This window comes from Rissa tridactyla, chromosome Z (genome assembly GCF_028500815.1).
Source record: "Rissa tridactyla isolate bRisTri1 chromosome Z, bRisTri1.patW.cur.20221130, whole genome shotgun sequence".
In the NCBI taxonomy this organism is placed as follows: Eukaryota; Metazoa; Chordata; class Aves; order Charadriiformes; family Laridae; genus Rissa; species Rissa tridactyla.
Genome location: NC_071497.1, coordinates 28483548 through 28502540, shown reverse-complemented (window position 1 = coordinate 28502540; position 18993 = coordinate 28483548). Strand labels below are relative to the sequence as shown.

The window sequence follows — 18993 nt, the reverse complement described above, 5'->3', positions numbered from 1 at the left end:
TACTTTCAGGTTTGGTTGTCTGCCACCATTGGAAGTAAACAAGATCTGGACTCTAATCCCAAGAGGCTCAGTTCCTGTTTGCCTGCTGTTTAATGCATATTCCATTAGAGCTCTGCCACCGAGACCAGACTCTACACAGACACTGTCCATGCCTCAAAGAGTATCATCTCACTTGGAAAATATTATTGAAAATAATCCTAATGAAAGAGCTCAGCATTACATCTCAGGCCTATTAACAAATCAAGGTTTCTGAAATCTGTTGTTAAATTCAATTTAAGAAAAAATAAAGTTTTGTGGTTTGCTCATCATAATTACTTTATAATTAACCTTCCTGGCAGTGGAATTAGAGAGCAAGTAAATCCTTTTAATCAGTCAAGCTCTTCATTTATAGATTTTATTTCCATCTTGAACTCTCTAACATATTAATTACCGCAATTATTTTGTCAATAATATGTGCACAATTACATTTTAAGTTCCATAAAACAGCTTTTAGAAACACTTTTTGAAAAAAATCAAGCATCTGCCCCCAAATCACTTTCCCAATCCAGTATTCTAACTTGAAATACAAACTTGTTGATCAAGAAGTACAAAAGCAAAAGACAGAAAATAAATTATCACAGAAAACCACTTTATCTAAATCTACTGAAGTAAAAAATCTGAATCCAACAGCCATTTAAGATATGCTACTGATTAAAAAAGCAGTTGTCATGTTGGACTTAGTTTTACATAATATGTTTTTAAAACTTCAAGCCCCTCTGAGATTTTACAGAAGTACCCATCACTCACAGAAGTTTAATACAGCATGAAATCTGCAAAAATGCAATTTCTTTTTCTAACACCACATTACCTTTTTCGTGACCCAAAAAGTGCACAAATGGACAGGAAAAAATAAAGTTTTTCAAAATTATCTCCAAATGCAATCATTATTCTACTTTCTGATCAAAAGCACCTCCCAGATACTACAGGGAGCTCAGAAAGTTTATTTCATTAAAGGAGAAGGAAAAATAGGAGACAGAATTTCAGTGCCGTATGTGATTGCAACAAAACTGCCATGTTATTACATAAAACAGTGAGTATGAATACAGAATTTGGCCTCACTAGATCAGAACAAAACTCTAAGAAAGTTAATGTTCTATCTTTAGAAAATGCCTATGCCTTAAGCTTTAAAGAGTGATGAAGGAAAAACCTAATTTGTCTGAACAATTTGTCAGTGTGATACACAGAAAAAGGAATAGAGAAATTACTTTCCAAACTGTGGCCATCAGCCTACATACTTCAGCATTAAACGTCTCTACTAGTACTTAATGTCAGGTTGGAGTTATGAACTGAACTTTACTGATGATTAGTTACTAAGTGATTTTGCCTGCTATACACTGTTTTTAATAAAATTGTAGGTGCATTAAATCAAAGAACTCTTGATATCAATATAAATTTACGCTGGGCATTTGGTTGGGTTTTTTTCCCAGTAAAAAATATAACTTTATAATTGTAAATTTTTAGGATAGACTTCTCTTTTTAGGCAGTTTTCAGGCCTGTGTTTTACAGTTTTACATTATGAAGACATGTAGTTGCAATATAATACATTAAAATTTCAAATAAAAGCCTTATTTTAACCAGCTGAATGATATGGATATGGCATAGCCCGGTGGTACACCACATCTATAGGTATAGCTGTGGTATAGGAGAAAAAGCATGGGTGCTTAAGTCTTCCAAAACAGCTTAATGGAATCTTTTAGCTTATTAAACATTAAATTGCACCTCTTATTTTTCTCCATAAGAATATGCTTTCAAGTTGAGGACAGTTCTTCAGTAGACCATCTTGGTGGTGTGTCTTTGGCACAGCCTAACAAGTATGTCACTGTGTTTAATTTGTTATGAATTTGAGAGCGTTTCAAGATACAAAAAGCAACATAAGACCCACGATGACTTTCTTGACTGATTCTCTTACCACTAAATCCTAATTTAAAACAGCTCTAACTATCTTCATATAAATTATTACTTAATGAAAAATATTCATACTTAAATAAAGAATAAAGCCAGAATGCTTTGGAATTATTAAGGCAAGAAACCGGAAACTAAAGTGAATACTTACTTGTATGGAGGTTAAGAGGACTTGGGGGATGTTAGAAGTATCAATACAGGACAGTGATTGCAAATGCTACATTCACGCGTCTGCTCTAAACTTGTGTAGCCTTTAATGAAAAATCATCAAGCCACATTCGAGCACAAAGATACAACTACCTGAGAACGCTCACAGTCTACAAAACAAAGGCTGGAGATGCAAGCACCTTCCTTGTGTAAAGTAAGACAATCTACAAAAACTGCTTCTTACGGTTCAGCTTTCCTTATCATGCTTTCATTAACAAATCCAACTCCATCTCCCTCTTACGGCTTAAAAGGCTGAAAGATCATAGGATCACAGAATTGTCTAGGTTGGAAGGGACCTTTCAGATCATCTAGTCCAACCATAAGCATGGTGTAGCATAAGCCTTCTAGCATAAGCTTATGTAGCACAAGCCTTGCATTCTCATCGTCTTGCACATATGCTTAGGCACTCTATGAAGGAGGTTAGATGCTCTGCACAGGTCTTACTGTGTGTTTTAACATGCAGGTTTTGTGGGTAGACTTCCTGTTTTTGCTTCTCATTCAACTAACAGCAAACTTCACATTCTGTTTATTTTACGCTTTCTGTTTTGCAGCACCACAGGCCTCCACTAAGTCATCACTGTTAACATGGTCAGGAAGACTTAAACTTGCAAGCAGAGAGCTTGCAAAAGCATCAAATATATATAAAAAATATATCAAATAACGAATTCACAAAAACAGTTCTGATTCATAAAACAAGGAGTGTTTTCTAGGAGTTCCTTTTAGGTAGCATCTCTTCAGAGGCTCATAAATCATCAGTTTACATTGAATTTGAAACAAATATATGATAACACAATGGATAGAACACAATATTATGAAGATTTTCCATAAAAATAAGTAAGTTGCATGCATTGTTTTAAATGGCAGCAGACTTAGCTGTCCATTAGTTTCAAATTGAAGTTAGCCATTGTAACTTGCTTAAACTTCCCCAAGTCTTACCGCTCAAAACAGACCGATTTCATAATCAGCTTATGCAGCTTTGAATTTTACTTTATTTTTCAAGTTACTTTACTTATTTGTAGAAAATATTATTTTTTAGCTCAGGCACATTTTAATTTAAGAACAATTTTTGCTTATTGATTTCTCATACTACCATGCTATTCCATTTGACATTTAAACTTAACCGATCTTAGAGAGATGCAATTCAACCTGTAAAGAGATTATACTCTTTCCCTAGATTTAACTTTGCTGTTGACACAAACCTCATTATTATGGGCTGATGTTTTAAGACTGCCACCTAAGAAATCTAAAGAATACTTGCTCCAAATATATTACTGCTCACGGTATCACTTCCAGACTTGACTCACAAAGACATGTTCAACTCATGCACTTCACTTTGTGAAGTCAACAGTTAGACCAAAAATAAATTTGCTTTCTTATTTTGTTCTTCCTCAAATTACAAAAACAAAAACCAGAAAAGACTACACAATGATACTCAGTTACTTCCCACAAGAACAAAAAAGGGGAAGCGAGGTGATTAAACAGAGTTTGAAGTGGACAACACTAAACAAAATTTAGAGCACAGATTCAACAACTTGACAAATTTATACAGTCGTATCAGATGACGCTACGTATAATCTGAAATAAGTATACTCTAAATTTTCAACACCAATTCCGATGGCAAAGCCGTTGTTGCCTTTCTTTCAGAGGGACAATGTAGGTGCTAATTCTTGTTTTAAGATAAAGCCCCCTAAAGGACGTTCAAGTTGGCCAACTAAAAGACTGCACGTTCTCAACTGCCATTCACTTTTGGTAATTTTGCCCAGATTTAGCAGATGGAATTGAGAACAGCTGTTTGTAAACTGGAAGTAATCTTATTTGTTCAGATTTATACACACACAAAAAACACTACAAAAAAGCACTACAGCTATCCGTGTGTCTATAACACATTTTGAATACTCGAAACTTTAACACAATCAAAGCCTATAAGTAGCTGAAGTGTAACGTATAACAAAACAACTGGCCAAACAACTATGGAAACTGAGCAACTCGGTAAAAAATAAAGGATTTCCAAATTCCAAAGGAAATAGATTTTTTTTTTCCAGTGCCAGAAGTCTACCGCATGAAAAATACCGCAATTAATCTATTGGAGACACGCAGAAGGAGAAAAGCATATTCAAAAGTCCTAATATTCTGAAGAACAACATATTTCTAAGCTTTATTCTCATACTCTTATACTAGATTGGGGTAACAGTTCAAACATCCCCTCTGATCTTAACTCTGCTGCTGTAACAATGACAGCTGTTTAGGCAGATACATGATCAGTAACTGCTGTACAAGCCAACACCAATACTTTAAGGTATCTCCCAAAGCCCCACAGACAGCAGACAGTTCAAGGAACTCAAGCTGAGTATTATCATACTGTTATAATTCACTGCACACTTCACAGGTATTGCACTACCATAACCTTCTGAATGGTTTTCATGCCTATATACTCTTAATTGTAGCGAGAAAGACACTGGAACCTTCATCTGACAGTCTTGTTTAATTATGGGGTTAAAAAAGTCTCTGCACAAAGCATGAATGCATTTTTTTTTTTAACAGCTGGTTACATTAATGTTTTCAGAGATTCTGATCAATGTTTTTGAACTGCCAAAGATCAAGCGTTGTATTTTTTATCTCCATAGTCTTGCCCAAAAGAAGACATGTAGAACTTTCATTGTCCCCTGATTTGATGACTCACAGATATCCTTTGAATTCAGATATTTTTTCATTAATTTATCGCTATAATGATCATAAAAAATTTTTGTACATAAAAGTGAAAAATTATTGTGCTAATGCACTTCAGTTGTTTGCATTAGAGCAGGTTAAATGAGTGGATGACATTTATTACCAAACAAGCTTACTTTATTATAAATGCAATCCATTACAACAATAATGGAAATATCATACTCCTTTTAACGTTTTACTTGAGCTTTTTTCTGCCAGCTAAGAATTCTAGTTATGAGCTTCATTGTGCCAAGGACAGACCAGTCTTTTCCAGACACTTACCCTCTGACAGCATGAATAAGTCTCAGTGATGGATAGGCGGTTCGCACTTTCAATTTATTCTTAAGGATTAATGCATTAACCCACTCCACATGCTTCTCTCCGCCTTTGACCATGAAAGCAGGGATCCAAAGGACACTGTCATTCAGCATGGATAGTCTACGCACAAACTTTTCTCTGTCACTCTCATTCCGAAAGCCTCCAAATGCTCTTTGTACAACTGATGGGTTCATGGTAATAAAATCAGATTTAGTTCCCACATCGGCAGCAAACTCCACCACAGGAGCTAGATTGCACCTGAAGAGGAAGAAATTAATGGAAAAATGAAAATAAATATGAAACATTAACTCAGAAAAATGTGCGCATGAAGGGAAAGCTGAAAATGAACATGCAAGCCCGTTTCAATTTAACGTGAGAAAAAAATACCAGTGATAATAGGTGTGATAATACTTAGCATTCTACCCAAATTGGACATTCATTAGACAAATTTTTTAAAAACATTAAATGTACATAACGCTGCAAGAGAAAAAAAAAAGGTCTTTGTACATTTGAAAACCATGTCATCATGCTTTAAAATGCATCGACAGCTAGAGTAGCACTTATGAATAAGAGTATGCATTCTAACACCTATTACCTTTCATTAGTGTTCATTTGTCATGATGTTACCAACAGCTTACACCCTTAAAAGAAGCCACGCCAGCCAATTAAGGTATAATTTATAGAGGTTAGTCATTGCATTTTTTTTTTACAATACAGTGTTTAGATATGATTTACAAATGAACTCTACCCCATGTTAAATGAGTTTTTTGGTATTTTGTTTTTTGGTATTATCACCGCAGCTGATTGGATATTTTGAAATGTAGTATTTTCATTTAATTTAGAAATTAATTTTTTGGGAAGAAACTCTTAATCTTTCCATTGCTCCTTCACGTCTCATTTTCAAACCTTAATTTTGAAGTAGCTTTGTGTTTTTTTCTAGGTTTGAGACAAAGGTCTCATCAGGCCTTTGTTCAGCAGTTTTTTACCTCAGTTATAGAAATGCATATATATGTAATCACACAGAGGCAGCATTCTCAATGGGCAGCACTGGATGTGGGTGACAAAATGCAATTCAGAAATTAATTGTAATTTCAGTGACCAGTAAGATTCGGCTGAAACAAATCACCTCCACAACATCCTCAGTGAATTAGCTGGTAGCTAGTATACCGCAGATTAAGTATCCTGACACAGTATTTTCACAAAATTCAAATTTCAATACTAACAAACTGTTCTGTTGAGGCGAAGGATGCTAAGAAGCAATGTCAGAACTAGGCCTTTCAAAACATTTGCATGTTATTATATTCCTAATAGAAATAGTATTCTATCAGTTCTGCAACTCTTTTCTGGTACAGTAAACTTTTTACTTAAGCTTACCCCTTAGCATGTTCTAATGGCCAGATCTCCAATGTCATATATAACTGAAGTCAGCAAGGCAATATTGATTAACGCCAACTGATGACGTAGTCCTGACTGATAATACTACTTCCTCAGAACACCATTTTCATTCTGTAATTATCAGCTAAAGAAGTGGTCCTATCTTCTTCAGAAAGAAATGTTCTGAAGACCATAAAGCCTGTATATTCTTAGGAGACAAAGCTGTCCCCAAGTTTCTGATGCCATGTGGGCAGATGTAAGTTTGCTTAGGAACTGGATTTACTTTCTTCAGCATTTCATACATCTATTCCACAAACCATCTGCATGTATTACAGGCTGCTAAGAGTAATATATTTTAGAAAATGGTAGTTAGGGCAGAGGAAAAACTCCCACTGATTTAAATACTGGCTTTGAAAATTGTTTCTAAAAACCTTAATGCATGAGCCTCTAACCTGGAATTGTCAAAATCTGAAAATAAAAAAAAAAATAAAATCAAACGAAGGACTTAAAATCAACCAATCAAATTCACTGAATTACTGCTGCTCTTGAAAATACCTCTTTTAAAGCACTGCACAACGTAATGCAGGATTCTTGCACAGCAGGGTTTCCTTCAGTAGTCACACATGCATCCACATGATGACATCTGTTACTTACAAACATAAGACAGAGCTTGACACTGAAAATCCTGCTCTCTCTGTGTCCGACTTTGAGAAGCACCCATGTACCAGCACTACCTTGTTTAAAAAGCTGTAAGCCATATGCAAAGTGTGCACACATAACATAGGCCTTATGCTTCTAATATGATTCCATGTCCTTTGACAGCTCCTTTCTGATCTGCCAACAGCACCAGTGCCTAAATCTTAAAACCGTATGTAGTTTGAAACCAGCATATAAACATAACAACATAAAAAAAAACATCAAAGGCATACCAAATACGAGATCTACCTACCTTGCATGTCATTACTGTTTCATCAGTACACTTAATATCAAATACTGTATTTTAGAAAGACATGCAGCATAAGCAGTATAAATTCTTAACATATTGCATATTCAGATTTTTCAAGTGTAAGTTCAGAAAGAAATGAGCAACCCAAATGCACTCAGTAACAATGGGGTTGTCTATGAACAGTTATTTAAAATACTAGCCATACTTTTTGTGCTTTAGTGTCTCAAATTAGACATATGATCTTAACCTTTGGTCTTTTAAAAATTCAGTTGTATAAATATGGATTAGTAGCAGTGCTGAAGTTTGAAACAATGTAATAAGTATATCTGCACTTTGAAAGGCTCCATTTTCAACGAAGTAACTAGATGCTCTTAGCAGTACACTGCTATGATTGTTGTTTTAGTAGAACACGAATGTAAGACAAGCTCTGCACAAATTTCTAGTTCTTTTAAGGAAATAAACACTGCTAAATTAGTTGTAGTTGACCAAATTACAAAATATTACCCTCATTAAGCCACTTCTCGTTTTCTTAGAGGTTACTTTCTTCAAAGAATGATGCTAGTGCTCATTAAATTAGAAGTGTCAATATTGAATATTTACTCTATACTTATCCACAAAGTTGGAAAATATAAAACACCTGCTAAAACACATCAATTAAAATCAGCACATTCTTCAGTAGGTAGTAAATGGAGCAGGTATGTCAGAAGTGTTTCCATACTAGTTCAAGAGTTTATGTGCTAGTGATGAACTGTAACACTTACCCTAAACTGCTAGTACCTGACAATTTATATTTCCAGATGAGTTCAAGAAAATTTTATAGAAAGGTAACACAGAATCATAGAATAATTTGGGTTTCAAGGCCAGGCTGGATGAGGCTTTGAGCAGCCTGGTGTAGTGGGAGGGGACAGGGCAGGGGCTTGGAACTAGATGATCTTTAAGGTCCCTTCCAACCCGAACCATTCCGTGATTCTGTGTGGGTTGGAAGGGACCCTTAAAGGTCATCTAGTCCAACCCCCCTGCAATGAGCAGGGACATCTTCAACTAGATGAGGTTGTTCAGAGCCCCGTCCAACCTGACCTTGAATGTTGCCAGGGATGGGGCAGCTACCGCCTCTCTGGGCAACCTGTGCCAGTGTTCTGCCACCCTCAGTGTAAAACATTTCTTCCTTATATCTAGTCTAAATCTTCCCTCTTTTAGTTTAAAGCCACTACCCCTTGTCCTATCAGAACAGGTCTTGCTAAAAAGTTTGTCCCCATCTTTCTTTTATGTTTCAGGACTAATAAAGCTAGCTATTGTGTATTGGCAAATACACCTGATTATATGTAAATAGCTTTTGTTACCCATTTCAGAGCTTTTATCTTAACTTCTAATGCATCTTTATGCTATGCTACAGTTTCATACGGTTGTTGGAATTTTTAAGTTTATTTTGTTAGCAGACACCAATGATCTCCTGTCAATTCTCAAACCTCTTTCAAGAAAACTTCGTATTCAGAGAGACATAAACTTATTTTAAGTCAAATTAAGAAGCCTACTAACTGAGCAACTTTGAAATAGGCAATGCAATATCCTTCTCTTGTTATATTCTTTAATTCTACCGCATTTGTTGTAAGGCATAGAATGCTGAATATAGAAACAGCAGCGATGAGGAAGTGAGGAGGACTCTGCACCATGAGCTTTATCATTATGTGCCTAGAAATTTGTACACAACAAATGAAACCTTACTTTTCTTTTTTTTTAAGCTGTCATTGCTATATCAAATCCATCATGAAGAATAGATGGAAGACTATAATTTACTGAGTTTCCTCTTTCTCACATGCTGCGTTATTGATACCTTGCACCTAATATGATTGCTTACACTTTGACTCCAAAACACAATTTCACAATTTTCTGCAACAGACCATCACCTTCCATTCATTCTAAGACAACTTCAGTATTGCCTTCATGTCAGTCAATCCGCAAATTAGTGGGCTGCGGGCCAAAGCTGAGCAGAACAAACTTGCTATGAGGTTACTAACACTGAGAATACGAGAACAGGTTGTAATTAACAGTCACACATAGCACTGAAGATTGACTTCAGCAATTAAGCAAACAGCTTTAAATATGAGCATTGAGAATATACATCACATTATATAAAATTTTCTAAACCTCATTCTCCTGAGCCCAAGCTATTGACTGTTTCCAGAGAAAATGATGAAATGCAGCTTGCCTCAGCAAAATTAATTTTGGAAAAAAAAAAAAAAAACGGCTTTTGTAAATTCCTTTGGTTTTTTTTTCATAAAAAAAACTTACTGTAAGTGTATTCTTTAAAACTAACAAGCTTATTTTTTATATATAATATTGTTTAATCAGAAGCTCTAGCTCCTTCCTTTTTCCCTTGCACTAAACTAGCAAATAGAGTCATTATTTGCTCCCTTACTTCTTCTAAGCACTATCCACGGTAGAAGTGTTCAGAAACTGGTCTAATGAGACAAAGATTGGTACATCTGGGAGAAGGGGTTAGGAAAAAACCCAAATAAGTGGGCAATGATGTTCACAATCTGTGTGATTGGTACTGTCATAGGCAATAATATACAAAATACCTCAAATTGATGCTGCAGTCCCTCTTCTTCCCATGACATCAGCCCAGACCACATCTAAAACCTCAGTGCAGCCATTTCAACAGGGTAACTAATCTAAACTTACTATCAGGCATCAATTCTTTGATTTAGGTAATAAGTAAGCTTACAGGGCCACCTAATTTACATACTATCGGTGTATAATCATGGCACTGAAAGGCAAATATATATATAGAAAATATTCATAGTAAAAATGCAGAGGTTCCCACGCACGAGCTTTCAGTCTGATAGAAGATTTTCAAAAGGAACACGCACTGCAATGCTATCACTAAAGAGAGATCTGGGGTAAAAGGGAAAAATTAGTTCATGAGGTATCACACAATATTTCGGTATCTGTAGAATAACTGAGATGCTAAGACACGCAGATCAGAAAGTCTCAGTGATTGAAAACCTGCTTCTTCCACAAATACTTGTTGCATATATTACTTACAGTGGGATATATTAAGAATATTGTGGAGAAAAAAAGAACAAAACTGCCAATGGCTGGAGTTGCATGCCATGAGAAAAGAACAGTGGAGTAAGTGCTGCTAGACCGCACTTACATCAAAGCAATCAGCCTGGGTTGATTGTGGGTTTGCTGTGACACCTTTATGGCCCAAACACATCCACAGCATATTTAGTCTTCTAGAGAACAGAGCTTAACAAAGAAAATAATGAAGTCATATTCACAAAAATACACTAACTGAGAAGTCAGTTATTCCACAGAGATTCAGTTGAACTTTATCGGTCACTAATAAACATACAGTTCATGTATATGAACGCAAATGTCCAATACGTAATATTCATAGGTATTCATATATTGGTATTTTCAAGTTGATTTTAAATAAAAGCCATAAAAATTTGCTTAAGTAGAAGTGATTACTATTTCTATTTTATTTCACATTGAGAACTAAAAGAATATTCTTCATAAGGTAATAATGCAAGAACTGACCATGAATCTGTACACTTATTAATCCTTTAACAATCTGTGCACTTGAGGTTTACAGGTTGAAATAAGTATTTAGAAACCACTCTAAAGCCTAAGCTGCACAAAACTGCAGTAAAAATGTGCTTTATTTCATTAATATCTTCTCCTTGTAGAGCAAAGCCAAAAATACCCATCACACAATATTAACCACATACACTCCGAGAAGCCAAAAAATGTAAATTAGATTAAACCTCTCTGAAACATAAGGCATTACCTAAACTAATATCAAAAACATACATTCTTTCCTGAATAGCCTACAAACTTTCAGGTTCGGGTTCATATCCAGTTTCCTGTAAGAATCAATATTGCAGTCTTGAATGCAAAGATTTTTGACATTTTAAGAAACACCTGGATGTGAAAGTAAAATTCAAGACTCAAGCACACAGGACTTAAAAAAAAAAAAAAGTTAAGTTCAAGGCAGCAGACAACCCAACAGTTGGAGTACTCTCTACCCAGCCTACTTGCAGAAAGCACATCACACTAATACTTGTGTATATGTAGCACATCATTCACCTGGTTCTTCAAATAAAGGTGTACAGCAGCAATGTGGTAATTTTCACATACACATAAAAAAAGAGAGATTTACCAAAAAAAACATGCACAAACCTCCTATCTCTCCCTGCCAAACCTAATGACTACTAAAATGTATGGATTCTCACATGTCCTGTATACTTGTTTGCCTCCTGATAAAAGCAAAATTGCTTCAAATTAACTGTAGGGATCTGGATTAGCAGGAAATCCCCCTGACATATCCCTCTTCATCCCAGTTCTTATCCTCCACGTGGCACAATAGAGAATGTCTCATGAGAGATGCAAGCTGTGTAGGGGCTCAGGTACAGCCTAATTATGGATTCTATTCACACACAGGAATCACAGCTGTCTTTTTTAAGATGTGCCATGTAAAATATACCATTATTGACCTGACAGCCACTTTTATAACACAAGTCCCCAAGAATCCTAAATTTATGACTGATTTCACGTTAGTTAGAAGACATATTTTTGTAGCATCATCTGATAATAAACTCCATTACTTCTTGTTGCCCAAACTAGAACCTATACTGACAATCATTAAATTCTTTCTCCCCAGCATCTTCTTGAACACCAGTGACTGAAATGAAAGTTATCCTCAACTGACACAGCACAGTGAAGTGACAGAAAAGGTCTAAGTTAGAAACAGTGGCAAAACACATTATTTACCTCTTTGAGTCCTCGCTGCAACATCACCCATGAATTACAGAGTTTTACTGTTCTTTCCAATACCATTACTTTGACACCAAAATAAAGAAAGGAATTTCTATCACTGAAAGTTTGTTGCATATGGAAAAAAAACCCAAAAAACACAACTACAGCAGTAAAATATTGAGAATGATATTTTAATGTAAGAAAACCTGAGAAATAGAACGTAGTAGATTCCTGAATACCTGTATCTTTGCCCTTTTATGTGAAAATACCTTTACACATTACTGTCTATAAAGGGCATGTTCTATAGGGCAATTATCAAAATACCACAGAACTGTTGCTGATAAAAGTTTAGAACAGTTTTGCAACACCGTGAGGACAGAAAGAATTGGAAAAATTTCATTATCCTTGCAATAAATTCAGGCAAAATGATCAGATCATTGTTTCAGAGAAGCACTTTGGGGTCGTGAGTTTGGAATGTAGAAAAAAGCAGTTGTTTGAACATTGAGAAACAGAGAACAGCAAAAAAGGCAATGTTTAGACTAAGACTGTTCTGACTATTGTCAGACTTCTTAATTGAAGTCAAAGAACAAATGGATTTGTGAAGCTCTCCTACATTTGAAACTGTTCAGAAAATAACTAAATTGAAAGCTCTGTACTACCAACAATAGGAGTAATCAAACTTTAAATAATTTTATCCTTTTATCTCCAGATAATTATAGAAAGAGTCAGGCTAACCCTATGTGCTCTACATTTGGATGCTCATAGAACACCTATTTATTTAAGAAACCACTTTGGAATCTTTGATCATTTGTACAGGGGTTTACAGAAGTCACTTCTTACTCATGCTTCCTCAGCCTTCTAAACTTATGTCCTTAAATCTCCTCCCCTACCACTTACTTAAGAATTAACTTCTTTTTTTTTTTTTTTTTTTTAAAAAAAAAAAAGGGAAGTTGCACCACAGTTGCAATTATAAATGCTTATGGAGGGTACCCAGTACTGTGGCCCACCAGGGTAGATGGCACCAGGTGCTACATACTGACTGAGCAAGAGATTCAGCTCCATAATAAGACATCTTTGTAAAAGCTCTTGCCCCATGATAGGCTTCCTGGAGTAGCAGTCATGCAAGGACCCTTCCAGCAGCTGAAGATGCCGTGAGGTGAAGTCAAAAAGGGAAAACGTGGCCACAAGAAGTCAGGCGTTCTCCAGGGTTCTCCTGAGGTGGAGGCCACCCATATCTAACTTGACTGGAAACACCCAACAGCTACACAGGTACTCCCCCTTTCTCAGGCAGCCAAATCACTGAGCAAGAACATCTGAAGATGACGGCTTTCTGGCTTTCTTCTGCTTTCATTTAATGTTTCAATGTAGTGTAACAATTTGTAAGAAGAGACAGAGGGCAAAAACAGAGCTGCCACATTTGAGAGCTGAAAAAGGTCTAATGAGATAGTCATGATGTATTCAAAAGTAATTTTTAAGGGAAGAATTATGTTTTAAAATAAGTCTGTTAAATTGGCAATTTCGCCTTCCAGAGATCTGCTGGCTCTGAGCATCCAGCTCTACTGGCACAATGGTTACGCTCCAAGCAAGGTGTTTTAAATAAGTATTTGAACGTAAAAGCTGATAGCAGTTACAAAAAAAACCCCAAAAGTTCCCAAATTTAAGTACATTAATATCCTAAATCTTTTTATTATGATAAATTTATAATTGTTTTTTCCTATGAGCTGAAGATAAGCAGCTACTACCAGTCTCTGCTTACATATTAGTATTAGCAGAGAAATTTAAGTTGTTCCCCTGAAACGAGCAACCACAACTCCATGGTATGCTTAGGAGGTCTGTCCTGTTCTTCTTCCTGAACAGATACGGTGTCTTCTGCTCATATCACAATTGGTTGCCAACAAAACCAAGATGTCAGGCAGGAAGTCAAACGTATTATCCTCCTCTTTGCGCAGAATAAACCAACAAATTTATTAAAGGACTACAAGTTTTTTTCTGTGTCAACCCCACTAACCACAAGAATTGCCAAGTTAAAAATTGGGTGCTGACACAGTTAGCAGGAAAACACTCCAACAGGAGAAAGAAGAATGGTAAACTCTAAACTAGGTACTTCAATCCAAAGAAAGAAGTAAATAATATCCTCTCATGGCTTTTCCTTGTCAGAGGAGCCCTAAGCTAGTCAAACAGATGCACTCAACGGGCCTGTTCTCCATATAGGCTAACTGAAACGAAAGTGGCTTTTCCAGAAGTAGTGTCACCACACAAAAAACCACAAGATTATTTACTAGGTTTGGGGGGTTTTTTTGTTTGGTTGGTTGGGTTTTTTTAACCAAATAACTCCAAAACTCTACTTCACCTCTGCTTTTGAATAGTTCTCATCATGAATACTGAATTCCATTAATTTAACAAAAAAAAACTTCTTCTGATCTTTGTCATTTTTCAAATTCTGAACCCAAAGCTGAACTGAATTCTTTTTGGTACTTATTGGCTGCTAGAAGTAATTCCAGGAATCTGAAAGTTATTACTTGGCAATGTTTAGTATTGCTATTTTACTTTTACCCAAAATACACAGGACTTCCTGAAAAATACAACTGTAACTACTGCATTTCAAAATGTACCACTTACTATAATAAGTTCACCTGCTCTGTAGGGCATTAACAGCTAACACAGCCCTAGTGTGAGAATTTCAGCATGAGAAAGCGTAGACAATGGGGGAATAAGATATATTGCGTTTAAATCTCACAGGAAGTGGGCACCATATATCTGACCCAACAGCAAAAGAGCGAGCTGAAAACAGTACCATGAGCAAAAAAACCCAGCTCCTGCAACAGCACTGTGCCATTTGTACATCTTAAATGTAATCTGGTTGATTATGTCATATTTTCATTCTAATTTATTTTATGGAATCAGAGATTCTGGAATGCTTCAGACCCTTTCTGAGTATAGTATCAAACTGCAGCACGCTTTAGCTCACCACTATAAAAGCAGCAGAGGAGCAAGGCTTAACAGTCACTTAACAGGGTGCAAAACCATAAGAGGTAAAAAGGAAAGGAATAAAGGAAACATGAAATAGTTCATAGTTAGCACAGGTTTTTTTTAATAGCAAAGTGTCTCCTTGCTTCCCATTTTAACTAGATGGGTCACATTTTCTCCTGTCCAAATAGGCATGACTTCACTAAACTTGTGGAACTAATCCATTTTATGCTAGCAGAAGATATGTCCCTAGACTCTTGATTTCTGATGCCATGTGAACAAAGTAAGGTCTTATGTGATCAAGTAATTAAAATCAAGCCACTTTAAAACGTTCAGTAAATACAGTAAATCTGCTTATGCTGACAAGATATTACCTTCCTTGCAGAAATGACAATTATTTACGCACTTTCAGAGATGTCTAACGAAGAAGAATCGTATTGTTTTATTTGTAAAATTTGCTGACAGAATTATATGTTGGCTTGCACACATGCTTATTATTTGACTCTAGTTTAGGTGCCTGTTTTTACTCATTTTTCATACTGGAAGTATTCTGATTATCTGGCGTCTCTGTTGGATCAATGTTCTTTGAGAGGCATCATTATATAGAAGGCACTGAATATGCTGTATGTCTCAAAGGAAGACGGACAGTTATTAGAAACTTTGGATGACTTTCAAAGACATTGACAGATACTATCAAACTTAAATTACTTGAAGCGCTAGGCACTGACATTCTTCTTTACCCTTAATAAAGGATATATTCTGTGCTTTTATCAGTTATTACAAACATCTTCATAGCACCTTTATAGGAGCATTAAAATTCAGGTTATTGAGTTTATTGTACTGTAATGCAAATATTGCTGGATGGCTGTTGTGTCCTCTTCACTTTCACATATCTTCGCTATCAGTTTTATCACTAAATTAATGGTACTGTTGGTGTTAGATCTAACATTAGAACGCCTGCTCTAAGAAATAACTGTCAAAACCGCAGGCTTTTGTTTCAGATCTCAGAAAGAACATACAATACTATCAAAATCAACTGGATGATATATTTAACCAAAGTAGTATGACATACTTGTCACAGCACACAGGCATAATGCACTCCACATCAGGAGATTCCACAAAGATGTTGTTCATCAGCCTATACACCTAGCTGCACACAGCACATAAAGTAACTGCTTTTCAGAACACCATCAGGTGGCAAGTAGAAAGAGTACATTTTACTCCTAGAGAAATCATCTGAAAGCAAAGAGGGTAACAGAGTGCCACGGTACGTTTTAATGCCAGAATCCTAACAGCAATAGAGGTGAGTGGTTACCGCGTATGCCAGTACCATGAGATCGCGAATCACGTTGCGTACAATTATTATTTTTTTTTAAGTGGAAGAGGAATGTGGAAAACCATAACTCTGAAGAATGCTCTGCCTTTTTCTTTAACTCAAAATAAAAATGAAATCATTGCTATTTACTTTAAATGGATGTTATGTACCTATGCACCCATCCAGACACACATAGATAAATAGCATTTACTTTAACCTATGAAATAATCTATGAACTTCTAAAATGGTTTAACTTCCATTTGTAAATTCAAAAATTTCACTGCATCAAAACTCTCTGTAGGCTGCCAGGGTAAGTATTCTGTTCCCAGAACCTTATAACGATTATTATCCACAGTATCATCAGACTAACTAGTTGTTATACTGATCACTTTACTAGTCATGCGCCACATGAGAGAGGTTTCTCCAGTCTAAATAACGCTTGGCAACAGTAACTTCCTGATGAAGTTCCTGTTAAACTTCACCATTCTTCTATTATTCATACACAAACCTTTAAGAATATTATCTTTACTGCACATGGCTTGAATTAGTTAAAATCTCCTATTAGATATCATCACCTAGTTTCATGACTAGTTAAAACATGGGGAGGAGCATGGAGACGACGTCTAAGAAATTTGACACATGATTTAAGCATGTACCTTGCCTTCTGAAAGAAAATTTTAATCTAGAAAATCTAGTATCTGAATTTTTCTGTAGTCCTGTTAAATGAATCCCATTTAACACGTGAAAGAGCACAAAAGCATGCCATAGGCTAACTGTTCCTTAAAAATGTGGTATTTACTTTAGGATTTCTTCTGCAATAAGTATGCTAATTTGAAACACCAGCGGTACAAGCTAAATAAATAAGGAAAATAAGAGCGGTGTGTTATTGTTTCAGTTGCCACCTGCTAGTACACCTTTCAAATAAAATACAACTTTCCTGTCCAAATCCTGTTTTATGTATTGAAAAACTACAATTTTTCCTTTACATATCCTCGTGATATTTTTTTGACACCACCTTTCTTCAAGGTGAGAAAAGAAAAACCAAATAACTCACAATAACAACTGTTTTTATATTTTCTGTCACTGCCCTTCTGTTTTCTGCCCTTTCACCCTTCTCAAACTAAATCAATTGAAACTTCTGCTTCAAAACCAAAAGGACCTATCTCTTGCCCAACCCTCTCTATATCCACATAATGCCAGGCTGCCAAATGAGGCCACGCTTCAATGTTGGGGCCGGGCTGGTGGCCAGCAGGCACTGAGGGTGGACGTTTGTTGGGGTCATGTTAAATGCTTCGATGTTAAAGTCACAAGCTGCTTTATTTCCTACTGATATGTGAAGTCCAAAGTTATTCTATTGTGTGTGCTTGAAGAATGAATAAAGTGAAGCATATCAACATTTTTGCCCAAACTGCAGCAATACATTTTTAGACTGCTGTGAAGGGATTTAGACGTGTGACTTCCAATTATCTTAACGGTAGCTATCTGGTTCAACATCAACACATCGCACTGAAATTTTACCCCATGCTGCACATATGTAATGTAGTAATTTACCATAGGCCATCTTTATTGGCCAAAGAGCTAAGAAAGAATAATTTCGAAAGAGAAAACATTTTGCATTTATTCTACCAAGGCTTATATAAAAATATTTTGTCTGGAATAAAAACAACAAACAGCAAAAATAAGTAACATGAACCTCTCTCCTCTGGCCCTTGTTTTATTTTCACTGTATAAACGATCCTCTTGTCAACAACATGGGCATGTATTTAAACTTGAGGAATCACACAGTGAAGGATACTGTACCACAGTAATTTCAGATAATTCTTGAAATCTATATCTCAGATTAAAACACCTCTCCGAGGTTTTCTCCAAGAAACATAGCAGGCTGTATCTTCAACAGCAGATGAAAACTCACCTTATTACAAAGTCATGGCTATCAATCTCTTTTCCACATCCACTGTCCAGAAGGATGCCAGAATTCCCAACAACTGCGCAGGTTTTAAACCGGCGATTCTTCATTGGGGAAACTTCAGGGAGAAGGCTGTGCAAATCCTGAGAAATGTTTAAGGTGCGACGCCTGTCCAGCACGTAATGGATTACATCTCCTGGCTTGAAGCTGCTTTTGACCACTGAGACATCTCTTTCAGCATCCAAGAATCGAAGAATGTTCTTTCTGGGTTGACAGAAAAATGCACAGATAAAACCCAACACCCACTGCTCGCACGGAGTTCATCTAGTAGTAATACAGACTGTACAGAGCGCACAACATAAAGCAGAGGGTAGACAGTGTCAGACAGACTAAGGTCATTTCCCATGCTCTAGGATGGAGTTAGAGTAAAGCTGTTAGGACAGAGTTCAAACCCTGGTTACAATATAATGTGTAAATGCTACAGTGGCAGAACGTAAGGACTTCCTACAGACAAAGGCACTGAGAGACCAAGGGAAGATGACTTCAGAA

The 18993-nt window shown here is 36.1% G+C and overlaps 1 protein-coding gene across 2 annotated transcripts in view; it reads right to left on the bottom strand.

Annotated features, from left to right (window-relative positions):
* The window catches only part of ST8SIA4 (ST8 alpha-N-acetyl-neuraminide alpha-2,8-sialyltransferase 4), a 59435-nt gene that overhangs the window by 25672 nt on the left and 14770 nt on the right, over window positions 1–18993 (bottom strand). For both annotated transcript variants that reach the window (XM_054185677.1, XM_054185678.1), the window contains exons 3-4: window positions 18451–18708; window positions 5137–5430 (exon numbers count right to left, since the gene is read on the bottom strand). In XM_054185677.1, coding sequence (XP_054041652.1) covers window positions 5137–5430; window positions 18451–18708 — 552 coding nt within the window. The remainder of the gene's footprint in view (window positions 1–5136; window positions 5431–18450; window positions 18709–18993) is intronic.